The 24,613-nt window shown below is 43.3% G+C and overlaps 1 protein-coding gene across 1 annotated transcript in view; it reads left to right on the top strand.

The window, feature by feature from the left end:
* The window catches only part of ANO2 (anoctamin 2), a 361,822-nt gene that overhangs the window by 60,162 nt on the left and 277,047 nt on the right, over positions 1-24,613 (top strand). The window contains exon 4 of the mRNA XM_037988687.2: positions 8,851-8,949. Coding sequence (XP_037844615.2) covers positions 8,851-8,949 — 99 coding nt within the window. The remainder of the gene's footprint in view (positions 1-8,850; positions 8,950-24,613) is intronic.

The raw sequence follows: 24,613 nt of genomic DNA, 5'->3' as shown, positions 1-24,613 counted from the left end.
TGTTTACATGGCAGCGGACAAGAGAAAATTGAGAACCGAATGAAAGGGGTTTCCCCTCACTGTCTCTACTAAAAAAAAATACAAAAAATTAGCTGGGTGTGGTGGTGGGTGCTTGTAATCCCAGCTACTCAGGAGGCTGAGGCAGGAAGATCGCTTGAACCTGGGAGGTAGAGGTTACAGTGAGCCAAGATTGCAACATTGCACTCCAGCCTGGGCAACAAGAGTGAAATTTTGTCTCAAAAAAAAAAGAAAAAAGAAAAGAAAGAAAGGGATTTTCCCTTATAAAACCATCAGATCTGTGAGCTTATTCACTGCCATGAGAATAGTATGGGGGAACTGCTCCCAGGATTCAGTTATCTCCCATGAGGTCCCTCCCGCAGCACGTGGGAATTATGAGAGCTACGATTCAAGATGAGATTTGGGTGGGGACAGAGTCAGACCATAGCAGAGGGTTTGACTCCTTAGTCTCCCTGGGCTCCCCTCACTGCTTCCTCTTCACCTGGACTCTAAGGAGTTGTTCCTGGGCTGCCTCTGGCTGGAGTGCAATGATGTGTGATACACAGAGTGGAGACTGTGGTGATAGGTCTAGAGATCACCCCTTCTGGGTGTCTGCCCAGGTTGGCACCCAGAAATATGACAAAAGTGGCTGAGTTTTCATGTCCATAGGACCCTGGGTTGTCCCAACCGGTCGTTGGTTGGGAACCAGGTGAAGTCTTTTCTGTAAGAAGGAAGGGTCCTGCTGCTGGTCTTGGTCGGTCTCTGGGATGGGGCTTGGTGGGCATTTGGCTCTGTCTTCTGCCTCTGCTGATGATTGGTCACCTTCACCTTGGCCTATGCAGGACAGGGTTGGAGAGGAGATTCCAGTGCTCTCATCCAGGAGCTCCCAGGAGAGCCAATTTCCATCTTTCCTTCCCTAGGCAGGAAGTTCTTGCCTGTGCTTAATCCCAAATCACTGTGTCTCAGGAGGACCAGGCAGAGCCTGCCTCCGATCAGAGGCTGGACGTTCTTGAGAGCCAAAGGGCAGTGAAGGCTTTGGTCTTCACGATGACACAGGTTAGACTATGGTGTTCCTCAAATGGAACAGATGGGAGGCCTGTCTCAGACGAATTCCTGCTCTTATTTCAAAAGCCCTCTGTCTCAAGGCTACACCTCCCCCTCCTCCTTTGCCCGTGGCGGTGGCTGCCCTGGCCACCGTCTCAGCACTGCTGTCCTGCAGCTGCGTGAGCTTCAATCGTGATGATCTGAGAGTGTGGGGCGCCCAGCAGGCGGGATTGGGGCGCTGGTGATGCCTTAGGGGAGTCCAAGGGAGTCTGTCTCCTCTCTGCCCCTCCATCACCTACAGGCTCATCCCCCACCTTTCCTCATAGCGCCATTCCCAGGCCTCCATGTGCTGCAGCTGATGTTCTCGCCTCACAGCAGGGCCCGGGACCAGAGTACACTCAGGCCCCTTGGGTCAGCATGGAGGTGGCTTGGCAGGGCTGTGGGGAAGGAGGCCTGAGGAGTATCAGTTTCCAGTGTTTGGCTGGGGCTGCCTCCCGCTCACTCTTGTCTCTCTAGAGAGAGGACGTGGTCTTGTTTATTCACATGCAAGCTTTGGATAACAACAAGACATAAACAATGAGGATAACTTCACTGGGAGCGCGGCCTGCAGTCACTGCTAGGGGCCTGGAGTGCTGGAGAGAGGTGGCTGGGGGTGACAGCCCCTTCTTTCCCTCACTCCCTAGCCGATTCCTCCTTCTCCTGCCTCCCTAATTTCTTGTGAAGGGAGGTGCTGCGGGACTGCCGTGGACGGTTGGCAGCTCTGAGGGATGGCAGGGTGGGATGAACGCTGGTGCCAGGAGACCTGGGTCTGCTGGTAATTAGCTGCGTGTCTATGCTCATGAAGCGCGGCCTCTTGGGCTGGAGGCCTTCCTTTGTTACTGGAGAAAGATATGTTCGGTGCGCTTGGAGGTGTTTCCAACTCTAGAGTCCTGTGGCCAAATCAGTTCGCCATTCTCAGATTCCTCTGTGTCCTTAAGCTGGCCCTGCCTTGAACTGTCAGCATGGGGTGGTGACTGGCACCATGGCAGTCAAATGCTTGCTGAGTGAAGACATCAAAGACTGACATTTGAAACCTTGTCTATTTTCCAGAGTATTCCTGATTCTTCTCCTTAATGCTACAACACCCCCAGAAGCCTATGAGACAGAAAAGTTTCAGATATATCCAGTTCAGGTTGTGTTTTGTGAGCATGAGTGAGGCTGTGTCAATTCCTTTGGCCTCTAGGAAAGGGAACGGTGGTCTGCAAATGCAGTGAGCACCTTGGGGCTACCAAGAGGATGGAGAGGCCCTCTACAATCTTTAGATGGTTCCTGGTCAGGTGGAAACTTGAGTAACTTTAACTATCAATATGAGAGAAACATTCAAAATTGATACTTAAGGGTAATTGAATTATTTTCTCAAAACTGAATTAGATTTAAATTCTGTTGGCCAAAGGTCACCAATTACTCTGTGGGCCGTGGTAGCCAATTTTTAGAAATCGGTCACAGGATCCAAATGGAATCCACTAGGAAAACAGTATATGTGTACTGAAGTTGCCAGAAATATTTACTGAGCACTTACTATATGTCAGGTACTGTGGTGGCTGCTGAGGACAAAGCAAACAAGACAGACTAATTCTTTGTCCTCATGGAGCGACACGTCTAGCAGAGAAGGGTATGAGATGCCTAATGACACAGTGACTGTGATAGTGGGTCCGTGCTATGAAGGAGAAAGACAAGAAATTGTACAAGCAAGAGGAAGGGACCGAGTGTAATCCACGGTTCAGGAAGAGCCTCCCTGAGGAAGGAATTTTTAAGCTGAGATTCAAACAGGAGTTGGGTGGGATGGGGGATGATGAGAGCTTTGCAGTGGAGGGATAGAGTGTGAGGAGGCCTCCGGGTGGCAAGCTGGTGGAACAGTCAGATGACAGTGAGAAGGGCTGGGTGCTGGAGCCTGGGGAGAAGGGTGAGAGGGGCTGGTACCTTAGACCATGTGCAAATCATCAGGCTTGCTGTCGAGTTAACTTTAGAGAGGAAGGGGGGTAGGGAGGGAGCGAGACGTCAGCAGACTGGGTAAGGCACAGATTCAAGATGGGACCTGACTTAGCATCTTTGTGAGCTCAGTTCTCTACCAGTTTACTTAGTGGAGGACAAGTCTGGGAAACCAGTGGACATCATGAGTTAAAAGCAATGGACAGGTCAGATGTGGTGACTCATGCCTGTAATTCTGGCACTTTGGGAGGCCATGGCAGGTGGATCACTTGATTCCAAGAATTTGAGACCAGCCTGGGGAAAAATGGCAAAACCCCATCTCTAAAAAAATATTTAAAAATTAGCTGGGTATGGTGGTGCACACCTGTAGTCCGAGCTTCTTGGGAGGCTGAGGTGGGAGGAATGCTTGAGCCTGGGAGGCAGTTGCAGTGAGCCAAGATCGTGCCATTGCACTCCAGGCTGGAAGACAAAGCAAGACCCCGTCTTGGGGGAAAAAAAAAAAGAGAGAGAGAGAGAGAGAGAGAGAGACCAGTAAACTCAGAAGTCAGGCTCTGACTGCGGAGTATTCGTTTCCTTTGGCCACAGTACTCACACCGTCTTCAGGTAACTCTCCCTGATACCAAGACCTAGAGAAGCAGGGTTTGTAGGGCTTTGTGAAAATGGAGTCACAGTGAAAGGATTGCATAGGTTTTTGAGACATTTCAACTGAGTTAGAGACATTTCCTGCTCTGTTATATATTTCACATTTCTTGCCCCTGGAAAAATTACCTGCCTTAGACTGACAGGCCTGGGCCTTCCCACAGAAATATCTGTGCCCTGGTTCTCCCTTCCCTGATGACAAGGACCAAATTATGTGTTACAGCTCATTTTACATGAACTGAAGTTTTAGTTGCCTGTTGGGATTTGGGAGCCCCTCCAGTCATATTGATTACTTATTTATAACATCTTCTTTAGGGAAGGGTTATATCCTCTGATGACTAATCTCTTAATGTTGTGTTAAATTTCCTGTCGATTTCAGCAAGTTATATTTTCTGACCTTGTCCCCAAATTCTGGAGGTGCACTGTATTTTGAACCTGTGATTTCCTTTAGGACATGTGGGATATTTTGAAAATCTTATAGATAATTTTAAAAGTGCAAGGCAATAAAGGAACCAGGATTACTCATTCACAATTTTAATCTAATGGGAACTGGTTTTCCCCAGTGAGGACCTGCTGTGTGTGCAGCCTCGTGGTAGGTGCTTGAAGAATACAAAAGAAGTTTCAGTTACTGTCCTGCAGTCAAGAAGCAGTCATTTTACTGGGGTGGAGCTAATTGCTATAGTAACGCCTGACATTTCTCCGCATTTCAGGAACACCAGCACGGCTTCACCTACTTCATCTGCAGTTCTCACAACAGCCGTGCAACATTTTTCATGCTCCTTATTCGGATAAAGAAAGTGAGGCTCATTTGGTTAAGTGACTTGCCTAAACTCCCACAGCTGCAAAATTCCAGAGGCAAATCATTTTTTTTCTTAATAATTGAGACATAGGTCTCCCTTTATTTTCAGGTGGTGAAGATTCTAGAATTGGTAGGAAATACTGATTCTATCTGAATCTCTAAACTACGAGGGAAGCTATACACCTCGATAGTTTTTGTTCCCTTTCTGATCTTGTTCCATAATTTATTTTGGTTGTTTTCAGTATTCTGCTATTAGGAATAATGCTGTCACAAATATAATTTCTCCTTTTATTTTTAGTTGATATAACTGTACATACTTATGGAATACAGAGTGATATTTTGATACATGTATGCAATGTGTAATGATTAAATCAGAGTAGTTAGCATATCTGTCACCCCAACATAGAATTTCTTTGTGTTGTAAACATTCACAATCCTCTCTCCTTTTTGGAAACATACAATAATATTAATCCTATTCACCCTGCAGTTCTACAGAACACTAGAAGGTATTCCTACCATCTAGCTTAACTTTGGATCCATTAACCAACCTCTCCCCATCCTCCCCTCCCCACATTTTCCCCAGCCCCTAATAATCACAATTCTATGCTTTACTTCCATAAGCTCAAATATTCTTTAGTTTCCACATACGAGTGAGAACATGTGGTGTTTGTCTTTCTGTGTCTGGCCTATTTCACATGACGTGATGTCCTCCAGGCTCATCCATGTTGCTATGAATAATAGGATATCATTCCTTTTATGGCTGAATATGATTCCAGTGCATATATATAACATCCCTTCCTCTCTTGATGGACATTTAGGTTGATTCAACAAATAATCTAATTAAAAACTGGGCAAAGCATCTAAATAGACACTTCACAAAAGAAGACATAGAAATGGACAATAGGTGTATGAAAAAAATGCTTAACATCACTAATCGTCGAGGAATGCAAGTCAGAATCACAATGAGATATCTCACCCCAGTGAGAATGGCTATTATAAAAAAGACAAAAAAATAAAGGCTGGAAAGAACGCAGTGAAAGGGAACTCTCAGGTATTGCTGGTGGGAATGTAAATTGATATAGCGACTGTGGAAAGCAGAATGGAGGTCCCTCAAAAATGAAAAATGGAACTGGCACATGACCTAGCAATCCCATTCCTGGGTATGCATCCAAAGGAAAAGAAATCAGTATATCAAGGGAATACCTGCACCCTCATGTTTATTGCAGGACTGTTCACAATAACTAAGGATTCAGATCTTATTCTGTCTGACTTGGAAGCTCCAAGCTCTTCTACCCCTACTATGCCTACAAGAACCTCCACCCACAAGCAGGGCTGAAGGGACGTCAGAGTGGCCTAGGGGACAAGGGAATTTTTTTTTTAAGTCAGTACATGTTAACCTTCAGGTTTAGATTCCTGGGCGATGCATTCGGTGATGGTTGTGCTCCCTAGCTTTCAAGGGCTTATTTTTTTTCTTTGGAGACATGGCCAGTCACACCAGCTAATATTTCACATTAGTGGGTATCTTTTCCTTTTTATGAGAAGGTAACAATATTGTATAACATGAAAGGAGCATGACTAGATCCACAAAACTGCATTCCTGCTTTTGTTTTCATTTAAAACAAGTTCCTGTTGAGGATAGTGGAGATGCGTGCTTTGCTGGAGGAAGTTAACAACCCCATACTGGGAAACGATTTTGCATTGCTTAGTGTCAGATTAGGCTGCAATTGATAGAGCCTCTAAAATCACCGTGGATAAACAAGGTAAAATTCTGTCTTTCACATAAAAATCTACAGGCAGCCCAGGGCTGCTATGATACTCCCTAGAGCCAGACTCAGTTTCTTTCTTGACACTTCGCTGTTTCTGGCCCGGACTTTAACCTTAAGGTCTAAAATGTCTGTGTCCATCTTCCAGGCAGCAGGTTAAGGGATGGAAGAAAACAAAGGGGCAAAAAGCACCTACTTGCTGTTTTTGAAGAAGGTTACCAGATACTTCCACCTCATGACACTGGCCAGAAATACTGTTTATGGAAACACCTAATCGCGAGGGAGATGTGGTCTTAATGCTGGACGGCCATGTGCTTTGTTAAAAATGAAGAAATGAGAACGGCTGTCAGGGGACAGCTAGCAGTCTGCCACCAAGGTCTTGGAATTTGACCCTTGCCCTCCCAACCCTACCTCAAACTTTGAACATCTGCACCCACTTAATGGATATTTGTTACATACTTGAGCAACCAACCCTAAAGAAAGTTAAAACAGCATTCATCACAATTTGAAAATAAAGACAAAGGGTAATATGTTAACATTCATAATAGTCATGATCTCCTCTTAGCGAGAGGGATGATGCTGTTTGCCATCTTTCACCAGAAACATAATTTCTGGGGCCATGATGGAGAGCTGGGCTTGCAGGTCAGCTTCACAGATGGTTTCTTTTCTTTCCCCTTATTTTCACTTAATTGGAAAAGCTTAAATTACAGTTAGAAGTAGCAGCAAGTGATTGATGATTCTGTCCAGTAGTCCTGCATAACCAAAGATAAAACTGGGGAGATTGCTCACTGAAGGCCACTTTCAGTATTTTGTCAGAACAATGTCACACTTGGGATTGGGAAGGTTTCATCTTAGGGCTGCCACGTAGGTTCCTTATCAACCCTTGGATTTGATTTTAGCCTAAACGCATGCCTTTGTGTTGTGTTACAGTCCTTGGGTGTGTTTCTTAATTATCCTGAATGACTATGTCATGTCTGAAAACTATTTTTATTGCACTATCTGTGTAACTCTGGGCAAATCATTTACATTTTCCCTGCGTTGGTTTCCTCAACTGTAGAATAGAGATAGTGGTGGTAGTACTACTGGCCTTACAGCGTAGTTGCGAATATTGTGTGAGCTAACGCACGTGATCACCTAACTCAGTTCTGGTGCATAATACACACTCAATAAATATGCATTGTGGTGATTGTTATTTTCAGGTATTTTCAAACTCTAGACTATCCTTTTTGTACCAAGCCTTTTGTACCATAGTCCAATCTCCTTGTGAAATCTTGGTTTATTCTTCATTTTTCTGCCTTGTAAGCCATGAGCTTTCTTTCTCAAAGTGAGGTTTGGTTCTGGACGTTTGAATTACTGAATGTATTTTGGAGCTGCCGTTGAAAAATAATAGAGATAGTTTTCACTTGCATTAATGAGTGCCATAAAATATCTTTTTATTTTGTTCATCATTTCAAAAACACATGTGAGCACCTCCATAGACAGTGTTCTTCAGTGGGGGAAGTGGTCGTCTATTTGCCATCTATCTCTCTGCCAGGCAAACTGAAAATGCAGACAGTCAGAGCCTGTGAGTTGATTTTCTATATAATCTTCAACACTAAACCAAGATCAGAGGGCGTACTTAATGAAGGATTGTGCTCTCAGCTTGTTCTTTCTCTCTGAACACAGTGAAGGAGTTTAAACACAACACTTGTGCTTAATTTTGCAGGTAGTTTTAGAAACTTCTCACCAATAATGAGACTTTTGCCAGTTTTTCCTACTTGGTTTTGGCCGCCTTTAGTTTTTTAGTGACAAAATTAATTAAATTCATGTCAGAAAGTAAAGAGTTTTTCCCCGTGTGTGCTTGTTCTGAAAAAAAAAAGTGAGTGTTTATTTGAAGATGCGGTGCCTTCCTCTCATAATCTGACACCTATTTGTAACAGACATGGTGACAAGGCCAGATGAATTGCTGGGTCAGTAAAACCTGACTTTCAAATACTCATCACTGCATTTTCTGTCCTTTTCATTTTTTGAGAGAAATCAGCACACAACACAATCACTTATTCTGAGACGTAGATTCATGTTCTGTATTCATATAGGAGCCCTGTTTATGATATTATTTTGCATTGTACCATTGTCATTATGATTTACAGTATTACTTCTAGGCTCTAGTAGATCACTTTTGTGGTTTGGGGCTATAACAGCATGATAGTAGAACAAAAATACAGACTTGAACAATAAACACTAAAAATATGTGAATGGAGTCAAGTTGCGGGCTATTCACTGAATGCGAGCAGAGGAAAACCAACCACGTGTTATTAAGAGTGTAATGAGATTTCCGTGAAAATCATGATTGCTTATATTTCAAATCTGTGACCAAAATTGTTTTAACTTGTTCTTTTTTTTTCCCCTGAAGCTACCAAACTTCCAGGGGCCACACTTTGGGAACACTATCCTACTGTTTTCGATGAGAGCGTTTTTGGAATAGACTGATGAACGGGGTACAGGTGGGAAGGGACTGGTCCCTGGTGAATTTTAAAGAGAACGAAAATGAGACACTAAAGAACAACGGGTTGGGCTTCTTGTGTGGAACAGTTGGAGAACCAGGAATTTAAGCTATGTACTTACAAGTGTTTCCATTTGTTCTTCCTTTGTACCTTGCAGAATAAAAGCCAGGGATCCATCTTTGTCCGGATACACGCCCCGTGGCAGGTGCTGGCCAGAGAGGCAGAATTCTTGAAGATCAAAGTTCCTACCAAGAAAGTATGAGCATGTTTCTCCTGGGTTGTGGGCCTCCTGAGGGCCGGATGGATGCAGATAGTTTGGGAATAGGGCCAGGTGGGATGTGGGTTTTGTGGAATTGAAATCACACTTGCCTCCCCAGCGACCCATGATGTGGGGGGAACGGGGAAGAGTTGGGGTGGGGAGAGAGATCCTCCCACCTCAGAGCACTGGCTGGGTTTGCTCCACGAGAAGCAACACATTGTCCCTGTCCGTGTTCTTCATTTTTCTGTTTCACCTCCTTTCTCTCTTTTCTCAGGGTCCTAGTACAGTCAGATACTTCTTTAGTGAACAGAGTAATGAGAGAAGGCCGCAAGCCATGCTGACTGCATCAGCAGCGTGCAGGGGAAACGGCACCAAATTTGCTGTGGAGATTCTGATTCTGATTCCGCCACTAAATATTGTGTGGTGGCGGGTTTCACTGATCTCTTCTGTAAATCAGAAGGTTCTTAATCAGGTGAATTGATTAACATCACCTGGTAAGTGTTTTCAAAATGTTCATGCCAGTGTCCCATCTCTGGGAATTTGACCTACTTGGTTGGTATGGAATGAAGTTCTCATCGGTGTTAGGCAAAAAATCTGCAGGAGGTTCTGATGCACATCTGGGTTGACAGCCACACAGTTTAGATGATGTTTGAGGTAGTTTTTTTTTTTTTTTTTTTTTTTTTTAATCCAGGATAGCCTATACATAATTTAAAAATCTACCCAGAGGCCAGGCACAGTGGCTGACACCTGTAATCCCAGCACTTTGTTGGGGGAGAAGTGGAAGGATCTCTTGAGGTCAGAAGTTTGAGACCAGCCTGGGCAACATAGCAATTTTAGAGGAAAGGAGTGGCTATTGACCTTGACCATCGGTGATGCCTCTTCGGGAAGGTCCTGTGGCAGATGGTACTCTACTTTAACCATGGGTGAACTCTGGGTGGTCTCTCTTTCTTTCCCTCCACCCTTCTTCTCCCTCTCTCATATGCACCACACATACACACACACACACACCTCTCCATAGTGTAGTTGTGTAAGTGGTGACTCACCACGGCAAAGATTATCTTGCTCATTGTAACTACCATCATGATAGTTTTCATGCTCCCCACTGTGAACAGAATTCCATATTTGTTGCCTTCTGTACCACCACTGTGATCACCTGCCCCCTCGTCACCATGCCCACTCTCAGTGCCATCATTATAGTCAGCAACACCATTCTGATTTACATTGTGGGCTAACACCATTTTCACCACCAACAGATCTGCTATCTCCATCAAAAATCACTCATCAAATACCAGCATGTGACTGATACCGTCATGAGTCCCCTGCTTGAGAAGAATAAAGTCTATGGATTCTGTTCTTATAGATTTATTACAATGGACAATAACTCCACAGCAGGTGGACAAATGCTTATTAAACAATGAACAAACACAAACATGAATATTAGCTGCAAACATTTTGCCAACGAAAGGTGATTTTTGGTGACGGGAGCGCTGTTCACATGCCTGAAGTGTCTTAGTTTCACAAGGACCATGCTGTGTCTTTCCCCTTCAGTTGCACTGCTGTGTTTTTTGTCTCCTGGTTTCAGTCCTCTCAGTCTTAATACCACCGCCCTCAAATGCGGGCACCATCTTTGTTTTGGATCTCCGTTCCTCCTTAACTAATGTTCTCTGGATTTCCTGGCAACATGACACTAGTTTCAGCTTTGGGTGGAGGCTTCTGCTGCCTGCTGGTGGGGTCCTGTTTTGGCCAACCCTATCACACTCCTCTTTCTTCTGTCTTCCTTCTAACTCCAGTATATTCTTCTCCTTTCTGTCTGGTTTATCTGAATAATGTTTTCTTAACCTCATTCTATTTGTGTCTTGTTTCCTATGTTTTAATCTCTGCTGCTGATCCTTGGAAAGGAGGTGAGCAAAACTCTAATGCCCATGTTATGATTTCTGTCCCCCTGGGTAATTCTTTTAGGGGAAACCTAGAGACATAGGAAAAGTGTGTACTTTTTCAACCTCCCCTCGCTTATTTTCCTTCTTCGCTTTCCTTCCCATCCCTCTACTCTCATGCTTTTCCTTCTCTTCTCTCTTCCTTCCACCCCCTCTTCTGATGCCTCCTCCTAGCCTCCCTCTGTTCTTTGCACACGCTATGACACCTCCACATCTCTCTTTTTTTTTTTTTTGAGATGGAGTCTTGCTCTGTCGCCCAGGCTGGAGTGCAGTGGTGTGATCTCAGCTCACTGCAATCTCCGTCCCCCAGGTTCAAGCAATTCTCCTGCCTCAACCTCCCGAGCAGCTGGGATTACAGATGAGCATTACCACGCCCAGCTAATTTTTGTATTTTTAGTAGAGACAGGATTTCTCTGTGTTGGCCAGGCTGGTCTCCAATTTCTGACCTCATGATCCGCCTGCCTTGGCCTCCCAAACTGCTGGGATTACAGGTGTGAGCGACCACGCCAGGCCAGACACCTCCACATCTCTTGTCTTTCTACCACCTTCTCCTGCTCAGTCCTAGACTTGGCTTCCCCAGTAGTGCTCGCCTTTTGTCCCTCTGGTATCTCCTTTATCCTTTCACATGCTTATGCTTTTTAGAGCACAGTTTTGCATAAATGACATATTGGCCTTCAGAGTTTCAGTGCCCCTATACATGAACTGTTTGGAACTTACATCTGTAGTTTAGGTAGTACCTGCACTTGAAGTTGTAGATGAGTTGGCGAGGGTGAGAACATACTCACCCATAAAACAGCCATCTCTGGGTTTCTCTCCCGGCTTTCCATTTTGGTAGACACGGCGCTAGTTGAGTCCTCAGAAGGAGAGACTTTCTAACTTTGGTTCCGCAGGTATTCGTCGTGTGATTTGGGGAGCTCATCCCATCTCTCAGAGCCTCAGTTGCCTCATCTATGATATGGGCATACTCATACCTGTCCTATTTTTCTTAGAAGGTTGTTGTAAGGATCTGATTCTTAACCAGTGCTGTGTAAACACAGGACGTTGTTGTGTCTGCTTTCTGAAATATTTTAATGTGTATTCTCAATTGTTAGTCCCCCAATCAACTTCCTTTCTGACCAAAGAAGTAGCCAGCACTGATAGTGCTCCCTCTTTGAGAAAGTCCCTGGAGAGGCACTGAGGGAGCAGAAGCAACCCATGCCCTCAGGGTGCCGACAGTCACAGGGCAGCATGGGAGGAGTGCAGGTGCCCAGGCATCAACACAGTGATGGGATACTGTGTCAAGTAGTAACTCATTAGCCCAGCACCAATTCTGTCAATGTGGTGGGTTAGGGAGTAGGGAGAGGCAAAGCCATGTGGTTGCCCCTCCAAGGCTGCAGATAAAACAGAACTTTTTCCCAAAGTTTCTGGGTCCCAGACTCGACTCAGGTGGACTGTTTTGGCTTCCTTTTGGCACATTTCTTTTTTCTTTTCTCCCTCCCCTCCCCTCCCCTTCCCGTCCCTTCCCTTCCCGTCCCTTCCCTTCCCTTCCCTTCCCTTCCCTTCCCTTCTCTTCCCTTCCCTTCTCTTCCCTTCCCTTCTCTCTTCTCTCTCCTTCCTTCCTTCCTTCCTTTTCTTTCTTTCTTCCTTCCTTTTCTTTCTTTTCTTTCCTTCCTTCCTTCCTTTTCTTTCTTTTCCTCCCTTCCCTTCCCTTCCCTTCCCTTCCCTTCCCCTTCCCCTTCCCCTTCCCCTTCCCCTTTCCCTTTCCCTTTCCCTTTCCCTTTCTCTTTCCCTTTTCTTTCTTGATGGAGTCTCCCTCTGTCACCCAGGCTGGAGTGCAGTGGTGCAATCTCAGCTCACTGCAACCTCTGCCTCCTGGGTTGAAGGAATTCTCTTGCCTCAGCTTCCCAAGTAGCTGGGACTATAGGCACGCGCCACCATGCCTGGCTATATTTTGTATTTTTAGTAGAGACGGGGTTTCAACATGTTGACCAGGCTGGTCTTGAACTCCTGACCTCAAGTGATCCATCTGCCTCGGCCTCCCAAAGTGCTGGGATTACAGGCATGAGCCACTGCACCCGGCCCTAGATCTTCTTTGTATCATAGAAGTCAATGGCTTGTAGTGGAGCTGACAGAGGGTGTTATACACAGGTGAGGGCGGATATAACTTGATATGCTGGGTAGGATGCTATGTTTGTAAAAATTAATCTGAGGCTCTGGTCCCAGGGGTGGGGATCTGGGTTAAACCCAGTTCCTGAGTTGAGAGAGGAGCGTAGAAAATGGAGGACGAGACTCGCTGTCTGTGGAGGGCTAGTGTTGGGGCTAGCGGCATGCTGTGTTTTTAAAATGGGTTTGGGAAGTGATCAAAATGAGAAAAAAACCACATTTGCTGAGAGCCACATCCTGGCGGTGAGGGAAGTGTGGAGGAAGAATGAGGCATGGCGTGGGATCAGTTAAGCATTCTCCAGGCAGTGGAGGGTTGGATCATAACTCAGTGGGGTCCAGAGAGACCGGGAAGATGGGGAGGAAATCACAAAATCGAGATCTCAAACCTGGACAAATCCATTGTAATGTGTCCAGGGACTCCAAGTCCTGAACACAGATATTAACGGGGAGGGGGAATCTTGGAAGGAAGCATTTGTTTTCCAAAAACAACAACAGAAGAGCCAGCATTTTGCGAGGGACACTCAAGATCCATGCACAGAAGGGTGTGGGAAGGCCTGGCCTTTGGCCGCGAGCAGCCTGAGAAGGTTTGAAATGGGGTATGGAAGCAGGTGCTTTCTCACCTCTGCTCTTTACCAAGATGGCTCTTCTAGAGATGGTGGTCAACATCTCTGTTGATTTCTCATTTGCTTTTTTTGTATATATGAATGAACACTCTGTTTCTCATCCTTTACATTGTCTTATTCCTCAAGCCTCCAGCAGAGACAAGGTCGGTGCAAGCTGTTAGGGACGACTTTCTTTTCAATGAAATCATGTTAATCCAGCCCTAGTTCACTAAATTTGGAAGAAGTGGCGTGCCTGGGATGGGTGAAAAACCACTTTTGTCCAATCATCAGAGCTTTTGTATCTATTATTAATAGAGTGATTGATGTTGCAGGGGTCTCATTTGCTGTCCCTCAGAGCATGCCAGAACTTTAGCTTATGTGTCCTTTGCATGCAAGTAGATGCTGTTAACTTCCAGCAAGTCATGCCTTTTTAGGAAAACAGGCTCAGAGCTCCATACATCTCCAAAACAGGAGTAATACACATTGTGGAGGGAAGTGGTGATGATGTACTCGAATGCCTGGTAGAGAGGCACACACAACACATGAGAACTGCCGTTATTACTGCTGTTGGTATTGTTATTCATAGCAAGGTGTGCAGGCAGCGCAGTTGGTACAAGACTAGGACTGTGTCTGCTCTTTGATTCTCTCCTCTCTTCTCTGCAGTGTTGGGGGAAGCAGGCCCAGTCCCTCAACTCTGCCAAGGCAGCCAGAAGTACAGACATGAAATCTGTGGAGATGCAGGAACAGATGGCCTTTGGACTATATGCTGGGGATTTCCATTTCCTAGAGCACGGGTCCTTGGGGCGTCTGTAAACACAATGGCTCCACGTGCGAGGTCTGTGGTGCAGTTGCTGGGAAAGCCAGTGAGAAGACTGCTGGGGTCCCGTGGTGCAGGAGGCAGAGCTTGAAGGCACCCATTTTAAGGGAGAGACAGCAGATGTGACAAGTGGTCCACCTGGAGTTCTACTATTGACTGTGCCCCCATTAACCTGGGGTTACTTGATTCATGTCTTAATCTGTTTCCTAAAAAGGACTTGAGATGGATTACAACCAAAAGAAGGAATGCAATGGATCATTTTTCTAAAGGACAGATGAAAAGAGGCATGTAACTGGGGAGGGGAGGAAGTAGGGAAGTGCAAGGGAAATAATGATAGTGGAAACTAAAAATAAGGGTGATGGATGCAGGTAAGACAGAGTTGCATTCTGGGCTTTCTGGTAGCCAAGACAGAAAGGACTGTGGCTCACAGTCATCTATGGGAATCAGCATCTGTTTTGCCAAAGAAGGCAAAGTTTTCCTGTTGTAAAGGACATGAACAATACAACGGACTATGTTTTCAGTAATAAGTTCACACAAGCTTCTGCAGTGTTCTTCATGTGACCATTACTTACACTGATTCTGGATAAAACTGAGGATGTAATGTTAAACTGTACTTGAGGGAGGGTTGAATACAGAGTAATGTCTGCAAATTTTTTTTTTAAATTTATTTTTATTATACTTTAAGTTCTAGGGTACATGTGCACAACGTGCAGGTTTGTTAACATATGTATACATGTGCCATGTTGGTGTGCTGCACCCATTAACTCGTCATTTATATTAGGTATATCTCCGAATGCTATCCCTTCTCCCTCCCCCCTCCCCACAGTAGGCCCCAGTGTGTGATGTTCCCCTTCCTGGGTCCACGTGATCTCATTGTTCAATTCCCACCTATGAGTGAGAACATGCGGTGTTTGGTTTTCTGTTCTTGGGATAGTTTGCTGACAATGATGGTTTCCAGCTGCATCCATGTCCCTACAAAGGACATGAACTCATCCTTTTGTATGGCTGCATAGTATTCCATGGTGTATATGTGTCACATTTTCTTAATCCAGTCTTGTCACTGATGGGACATTTGGGTTGATTCCAAGTCTTTGCTATTGTGAATAGTGCTGCAATAAACATACGTGTGCATGTGTCTTTATAGCAGCATGATTTATAATCCTTTGGATATATACCCAGTAATGGGATGGCTGGGTCAAATGTTATTTCTAGTTCTAGATCCTTGAGGAATCACCACGCTGTTTTCCACAATGGTTGAACTAGTTTACAGTCCCACCAACAGTGTAAAAGTGTTCCTATTTCTCCACATCCTCTCCAGCACCTGTTGTTTCCTGACTTTTTAATGATTGCTATTCTAACTGGTGTGAGATGGTATCTCATTGTGGTTTTGATTTGCATTTCTCTGATGGCAAGTGATGATGAGCATTTTTTCACGTGTCTGTTGGCTGTGTAAATGTCTTCTTTTGAGAAGTATCTGTTCATATCCTTTGCCCACTTTTTGATGGGGTTGTTTGTTTTTTTCTTGTAAATTTGTTTGAGTTCTTTGTAGGTTCTGGATATTAGCCCTTTGTCAGATGAGTAGGTTGCAAAAATTTTCTCGCATTCTGTAGGTTGCCTGTTCACTCTGATGGTAGTTTCTTTTGCTGTGCAGAAGCTCTTTAGTGTAATTAGATCCCATTTGTAAGTTTTGGCTTTTGTTACCATTGCTTTTGGTGTTTTAGACATGAAGTCCTTGCCCATGCCTATGTCCTAATGGTATTACCTAGGTTTTCTTCTAGGGTTTTTATGGTTTTAGGTCTAACATTTAAGTCTCTAATCCATCTTGAATTAATTTTTGTATAAGGTGTAAGGAAAGGATCCGGTTTCAGCTTTCTACTTATGGCTAGCCAATTTTCCCAGTATTATTTATTAAATAGGGAATCCTTTCCCCATTTCTTGTTTTTGTCAGGTTTGTCAAAGATCAGGTGGTTGTAGATGTGTGGTATTATTTCTGAGGGCTCTGTTCTGTTCCATTGATCTATATCTCTGTTTTGGTACCAGTACCATGCTGTTTTGGTTACTGTAGCCTTTTAGTATAGTTTGAAGTCAGGTAGTGTGATGCCTCCAGCTTTGTTCTTTTGGCTTAGGATTGTCTTGGCAATGTGGGGTCTTTTTTGGTTCCATATGAACTTTAAAGCAGTTTTTTCCAATTCTGTGAAGAAAGTCATTGGCAGTTTAATGGGGGTGGCATTGAGTCTGTAAATTACTTTGGGCAGTATGGCCATTTTCACAATATCGATTCTTCCTATCTATGAGCATGGTATGTTCTTCCATTTGTTTGTGTCCTCTTTCATTTCACTGAGCAGTGGTTTGTAGTTCTCCTTGAAGAGGTCCTTCACATCCCTTGTAAGTTGGATTCCTAGGTATTTTATTCTCTTTAAAGCAATTTTGAATGGGAGTTCATTCATGATTTGGCTCTCTGTTTGACTGTTACTGGTGTATAAGAATGCTTGTGATTTTTGCACATTAATTTTGTATCCTGAGACTTTGCTGAAGTTGCTTATCAGCTTAAGGAGATTTTGGGCTGAGATGATGGGGTTTTCTAAATATACAATCATGTCATCTGCAAACAGGGACAATTTGGCTTCTTTTCCTAATTGAATACCCTTTATTTCTTTCTCTTGCCTGATTGCCCTAGCCAGAACTTCCAGCAATATGTTGAACAGGAGTGGTGAGAGAGGGCATCCCTCTCTTGTGCCAGTTTTCAAAGGGAATGCTTCCAGTTTTTGCCCATTCAGTATGATATTGGCTGTGGGTTTGTCATAAATAGCTCTTCTTATTTTGAGATACGTTCCATCAATTCTGAATTTATTGAGCGTTTTTAGCATGAAGGGCTATTGAATTTTGTCAAAGGCCTTTTCTGCATCTATTGAGATAATCATGTGGTTTTTGTCTTTGGTTCTGTTTATATGCTGGATTACGTTTATTGATTTGCGTATGTTGAACCAGCCTTACATCCTAGGGATGAAGCCCACTTCATCATGGTGGATAAGCTTTTTGATGTGCTGCTGGATTTGGTTTGCCAGTATTTTATTGAGGATTTTTGCATCGATGTTCATCAGGGATATTGGTCTAAAATTATCTTTCTTTGTTGTGTCTCTGCCAGGCTTTGGTATGAGGATGGTGTTGGCCTCATAAAATGAGTTAGGGAGGATTCCCTCTTTTTCTATTGATTGGAATAGTTTCAGAAGGAATGATACCAGCTCCTCCTTGTACCTCTGGTAGAATTCGTCTGTGAATCTGTCTAGTACTGGACTTTTTTTGCTTGGTAGGCTATCAATTATTGCCTCAATTTCAGAGCCTGCTATTGGTCTATTCAGGGATTCAACTTCTTCATGGTTTAGTCTTGGGAGAGTGTATGTGTCTGGGAATTTATCCATATCTTCTAGGTTTTCTAGTTCATTTGGGTAGAGGTGTTTATAGTATTCTCTGATGGTAGTTTGTATTTCTGTGGGGTCAGTGGCAATATTCCCTTTATCACTTTTTATTGAGTCTATTTGATTCTTCTGTCTTTTCTTTATTAGTCTTGCTAGTGGTCTATCAATTTTGTTGATCTTTTCAAAAAACCAGCTCCTGAATTCATTGATTTTTTTTGAAGGTTTTTTGTGTCTCTATCTCCTTCAGTTTTACTCTGATGTTAGTTATTTCTTGCCTTCTGCTAGCTTTTGAATGTGTTTGCTCTTGCTTCTCTAGTTCTTTTAATTGTGATGATAGGGTGTCAATTTTAGATCTTTCCTGCTTTCTCTTGTGGGCATTCAGTGCTATAAATTTTCCTCTACACACTGCTTTAAATGTGTCCCAGAGATTCTGGTATGTTGTATTTTTTTCTCATTGGTTTCAAAGAACATCTTTATTTCTGCCTTCATTTCGTTATGTACCCAGTAGTCATTCAGGAGCAGGTTGTTCAGTTTCCATGTAGTTTGAGTGGTTTTGATTGAGTTTCTTAGTCCTGAGTTCTAGTTTGATTGCACTGTGGTCTGAGAGATAGTTCGTTATAATTTCTGTTCTTTTACATTTGCTGAGGAGTGCTTTACGTCCAAGTATGTGATCAAATTTGGAATAAGTGTGATGTGGTGCTGAGAAGAAGGTATATTCTGTTGATTTGGGGTGGAGGGTTCTGTAGATGTCTATCAGGTCCACTTGGTGCAGAGTTGAGTTCAATTTCTGGATATCCTTGTTAACTTTCTGTCTCGTTGATCTGTCTGATGTTGACAGTGGGGTGTTAAAGTCTCCCATTATTGTAGGGGAGTCTAAGTCTCTTTGTAAGTCTCTAAGTACTTGCTTTATGAATCTGGGTGCTCCTGTATTGGGTGCATATATATTTAGGATAGTTAGCTCTTCTTGTTGAATTGATCCCTTTACCATTATATAATGGCCTTCTTTGTCTGTTTTGATCTTTGTTGGTTTAAAGTCTGTTTTATCAGAGACTAGGATTGCAACCCCTGCCTTTTTTTTTTTTTAATTTTCCATTTGCTTGGTAGATCTTCTTCCGTCCCTTTATTTTGAGCCTATGTGTGTCTCTGCATGTGAGATGGGTCTCCTGAATACAGCAAACTGATGGGTCTTGACTCTTTATGCAATTTGGCAGTCTGTTTCTTTTAGTTGGACCATTTAGTTCATTTACATTTAAGGTTAATATTGTTATGTGTGAACTTGATCCTGTCATTATATTAACTGGTTATTTTGCTCATTAGTTGATGCAGTTTCTTCCTAGCATTGGTGGTCTTTACATTTTAGCATGTTTTTGCAATGGCTGGTACCAGTTGTTCCTTTCTATGTTTAGTGCTTCCTTCAGAATCTCTTGTAGGGCAGACCTGGTGACAAAATCTCTAAGCATTTGCTTGTCTGTAAAGGATTTTATTTCTCCTTCACTTATGAAGCTTAGTTTGGCTGGATATGAAATTATGGATTGAAAATTCTTTTCTTTAAAAATGTTGAATATTGGCCCCCACTCTCTTCTGGCTTGTAGAGTTTCTGCTGAGAGATCTGCTGTTAGTCTGATGGGCTTCCCTTTGTGGGTAACCCGACCTTTCTCTCTGGCTGCCCTTAACATTTTTTCCTTCATTTCAACTTTGGTGAATATGACAATTATGTGTCTTGGAGTTGCTCTTCTCAAGGAGTATCTTAGTGGTGTTCTCTGTATTTCCTTAATTTGAATGTTGGCCTGCCTTGCTAGGTTGGGGAAGTTCTCCTGGATAATACCTGCAAAGTGTTTTCCAACTTGGTTCCATTTTCCTCATCATTTTCAGGTGCACCAATCAGATGTAGATTTGGTCTTTTCACATAATCCCATATTTCTTGGAGGCTTTGTTCATTTCTTTTTACTCTTTTTTCAGATTTGAGGCTTGTATTAGTTAGGGTTCTCCAGAGAAACAGAACCAACAGGACACACACACACAGAGAGAGAGAGAGAGAGAGAGGTATCATGAGGAATTGGTTAATACAATTATGGGGGCCGGGAAGTCCCAAGATCTGGAGTTCATGCGATGGAGACCCAGGAGAGCTGATGGTGTATTTCCAGTCTGTGTCCAAAGACCTGAGAACTAGGAGAGCCAACGAATAAGCTCCAGCAGCCTCAAAACACAAGAACTGATGTCTCAGTTCACGTGTGAAGGCAGGAAAAGACTGATGTCCTAGCTTATGCAGTCAGGAAGGAAGGGTTTCCCCTTACCTGTGGGAAGGTCAGCTTTTTGTTGTATGCAGGCCTTCAACTGATTGGATGAGGCCCACCACATTAGGGAGGGTAATCTGCTCTACTCAGTCTACTGACTCAAATGCTCATCTCATCCCAAACACTCTCATAGATACACCCAGAATGTTTGACCAAATATCTGGGCACCCAATGGTCCAGTCAAGTTGACACATAATATGAACCATCACAAGGCTTGTAATTTCAAAGTCAGTAATCCTCTTCGTAATGGAATGAATAGTGACATTCAAAAAATATGTCCAAGACCTAGTCCTGGAACCTGTAAATATAATATTTGGAAAAAAGATCTTTGCAGATACAATTAGTTAAGGATCTCAGGATGAGATCATCCTGGATTTAGAATAGAACCTAAATCCAATGACAGGTATCCTTATAAGAGAAAGGCAGAAAGGTATTTGAGAGTGGAGAAGGTTATGTAAAGAAGGCAGAGACTGGAGTTATGCAGGCTTAAAGCCGAGAATGCCTGGGGCCATCAAAAACTGGAAGAGGCAAGAAATAATTTTTCCCTTATAGTCTTTAGAAGGAGTGCTGCTCCACTGATGCCTTGATTTTAGATTTGTGACCTTCACAACTGTGACAGAATAAATTTATGTTGTGATAATTTGTTATGGCAGCACTATGAAACTAATACACTCTTCTTCTGGGCAGGAAGCAGTAAGCAGACAATTGAGGACAATTGAAGGTCTCTGGTAGGCTTGTTGGCTTTCTCTATTCCAAGAATCCACTTTGCAGATTCTAAGATCACTTGGAATAGTCTTGTTTATTTGTTGCCATTGGGTTTGGGAGTTCTATGGAAGAGTCTTTGTGCATGGATCTTCCTACATGACCTTGGTGTGTCTATGACGACTTTTTCATTGTCCATTCCTGTTTGATGAAATAGAAGCAGAGGCTCACCTTGTTATGAATGGTGAAAGGAGACCCAGTGTGGCTAATGTCAAGAAGAGCTTACTCTACTCAAGAATTATTTTCCTATTTATACTTCTATTTCCAAATTCAGTAATTGGCTTAAGTAACAGCTTCTGCCTTGGTAAGAGGTGTCTGCAAAGAAGGATATTAGCATGTTTTAAAGCTTGTCCACATTTCATAATTCTTACATTTGACTTTGAGGAAAAAGATTCATAAAACCACTTTGAATTATGCCAGTCAAAACAAATTATCTTGAGATCAAAAGACTTATAGTCATAAATTCATAAAGAGATAAATTAATTGAGTTTTAAATATAGTTAATACTGCATCCCATGTGCTAGACCATTTTGTAAGAGCCTTATGTACATGATTTGTTTTTACCTTCACAACAACGATATGAGGTAGGTATGAGCGTTAGCTTCATTTTATAGATGAGAAAATTGAAACTCAGGTTAATAAACTTACCCAAGGTCACACAGCTTGAAGGAGTTAGAGTCAGGGACTCAAAATCATGTCTGTCTGACTCCAAAGCCATGCTCCTACTCTCTCACTTGACTGGAAAATCCCTAACTGGACTTGAGGTAGTGGATAGTGTGGTCTAGAATGGCACTTCTCAAAGTGTATTTTTTACAATGATAGTCTTTATTCTTCTTTTGGAATTTTTTTTTGTTTTGTTTTTGAGACAAAGTCTTGCTCTGTCGCCCAGGCTGGAGTGCAGCAGTACAGTCATGGTTTATTGCAGCCTTGACTTCCTGAGCTCAGGTGTTTCTCCCACCTCAGCCTCCTGAGTAGCTGGGACTATAGGCACACACCTCCATGCCTGGCTATTTTTCAGTAGAGACAGGGTTTCCCCATGTTGCCCAGGCTGGTCTTGAACTCCTGGACTCAAGTTATCCACCCACCTCTGCCTCCCAAAGTGCTGGGATTACAGGTGTGAGGCACCATGCCCAGCCTAGTCTTTGGTTTTACAAAAAAAAATGTTTTTTCATGGTTGAACAAATTCAAAAAACACGAATGATTACAATTTACCAGAACAGTCAAAAGTTTTGAGAAGCCTTGTAGTAAAAAAATAAAAATAAAAAACAAACACACACATATACAAAAACTCGTTCAATTTTTTTCAGGCCTTTTCTGCTGAACGCTTGAACACCTATTAATATCCTGGGAAACCAAAATTCCACAGAACATACTCTGGGGAATTCCATCCTAGATTAAATAATCCTGGACTAGGAGAGGCAACAGATTTTAATGGTCATTTTTTAAAACGATATTGTCTTGCTCAGTGCGTTATTCCACATTCCTGCATCACAGCTTTCTCACCCATAAAGTAAGAAGATTCGCTCCTAAATTATCTGTCATAGCTTTAAAATGTTGTGGTCTACATGTAAAGCAAATGACAATTTGTGAATTTATTTTTTTCCTCTGTTACTGATGTTGGCTGAGGGGCCTGAGGACAGTTACCTTTTATGTTCAGTTACATTCTGATTGTTCACAGATATCTAAGAGTAAAAGTGTCGTATGTCTGTCACCTCTTCAAGTTTTGCTCTAAATAGGTAGTATACTTAGCCTGTGGTGCCTATTCTGAAGCTGCCCTGTGTCTCCAAGCCTGGTAAAGTCACCAGACTTTCTCTGGGTTTACCCATGCTGGACTGCTCTTTCCAAACCACACCTCTCTGTGGAGCCTAGACGGAGCTCTCTGATTTAGACTCTCGTCAAAGCAGAGTACTTTATTCTTTCCTTCTTGGGCTGGAGCCTTTCTAAATGCTTTAAGTATTTGCCCCTGGTCCTAGAATGTTCTTCCCATTCCTGTCTGAATAAACAAATACTACTCATCTTTTGCTCCCCAGCCTAAATCTCACCTCCCTCATAGACCTTTCTTCATTCCTTCAGCCTGAACTGATCTTACCTTTTCTGGACTCTTAGTCAACAGTGAGTATTTATCTTACTTGTTAGTTTTTCTTCAGCTGCTTCAGGTCCTAACTCTTCTGTTTCCAAATATATCATAAACCGCCTGAGAACAAGTACTGTGGTTTATATCTCTTACGTGTTCCCTGCAAACTCTAGTATGGTGTTCCTCAAACAATATTTGCTCAGTAAACACCAGGTTGATTAACATATTGATGCTTCCCCTGCCCGGTGTCTTGTTTGGGTTGTGACCTCCTAGCAGAGTCGCTCAGGATGATAAGAGATGTTTCAGCTCACAGCTGTACACAGGCCATGTGAAATTCAGCAACAGGAGCTGCCCGACGTTCTCTCCTCACCCTGACCAACTCCTTCCTTTATCAGAACTGTTTTTGATAGTTCAGTAAATCCAGAAAGAAAAATCAGGAGAAATTCTCTGAGTTTGTTGTTGTTTGTTTATTTTATTGTTTTATTTACTTTTTTTGAGATGGAGTATCAGCCTCTGTCACCCAGGCTGGAGTGCAGTGGCGCAATCTCGGCTCACTGCAAACTCCTGCCTCCCAGGTTCAAGTGAATCTCATACCTCAGCCTCCCAAGTAGCTGGGATTATAGGTGTGCACCACCACAACTGGCTAATTTTTTTATTTTTAGTAGAGACAGGGTTTCACCATGTTGGCCAGGCTGGTCTCAAACTCCTGACCACAAGTGATCCGCCCACCTTGGCCTCTGAAAGTTCTGGGATTACAGGCATGAGCCACCGCGCCTGGCCTGAGTTTTATTAAGGATGGAGAACTTGCAGATCCTTGGTCATGGGAAGGAGATTCACTGCCAACTCAGCCTTCAACATGACGTTCTGGACAGATTCTTGTTATTATCGTCAGTAACTTTTTAAATGAGCTAGAACTGATGCCGTTTACATAGGGTTGGTTGGCTATAGGTGGGGTCTTCCTCTTGCTGTCATTGCCTGTTCTCTAACATTTGTTTTCAATAGAGGGACAGCTGGAGGGGTGGGGTTTATATTTGATACCTTTATGAGCTTTTCGGTGCATGCTCTTTGATTGCTTTGATTGCTATTTAAATAGACTGGAAAGAGTGCAGAATGCTTTTATTCATTTTGTTTTCTGTAATGCTTCTCAATGTCAAAAATAAGAAAAAATAATTAGTGGTACCTAAGTGCTGCCGTTCCTGTGAGGAACCTGAGGTGGTCCTGGCCGTGTTGTGGATGTGCATATGAGCCTGGGAAGACCCCAGGCGTGATTGACTACATGGAGGCCTGTCAGTGGACAAGTGTGACTCAGGGCCCAGAAACAGTGAAGTTAAAAATATGAAAATGTGTTACAATAGCAAGTTACTCTAAACCATTTTATCAGCATCACCCACAGCAGTGCCTGGTATACAGCAGGCACTAAGTAAACGCTGGTAGTGAACGGACGAGTGAGTCATGTATACCAGATCTCACCCGGTGGTGGTGGTGTGCTGGAGGGTGATGCTGAGATGGATTCTGAGGCTCCATCCAAGGGCAGTAGGCAGGAATCCTGTGCTCCCTGAGGGCTGCCTGCCAGAAAAGGGCAGGGCGTCATGGTGGCACATGTACCATTATAGCTGCCCT

Source organism: Chlorocebus sabaeus, chromosome 11, assembly GCF_047675955.1.
Source record: "Chlorocebus sabaeus isolate Y175 chromosome 11, mChlSab1.0.hap1, whole genome shotgun sequence".
Taxonomy (NCBI): Eukaryota; Metazoa; Chordata; class Mammalia; order Primates; family Cercopithecidae; genus Chlorocebus; species Chlorocebus sabaeus.
This window is presented reverse-complemented; position numbering and strand designations above follow the sequence as displayed.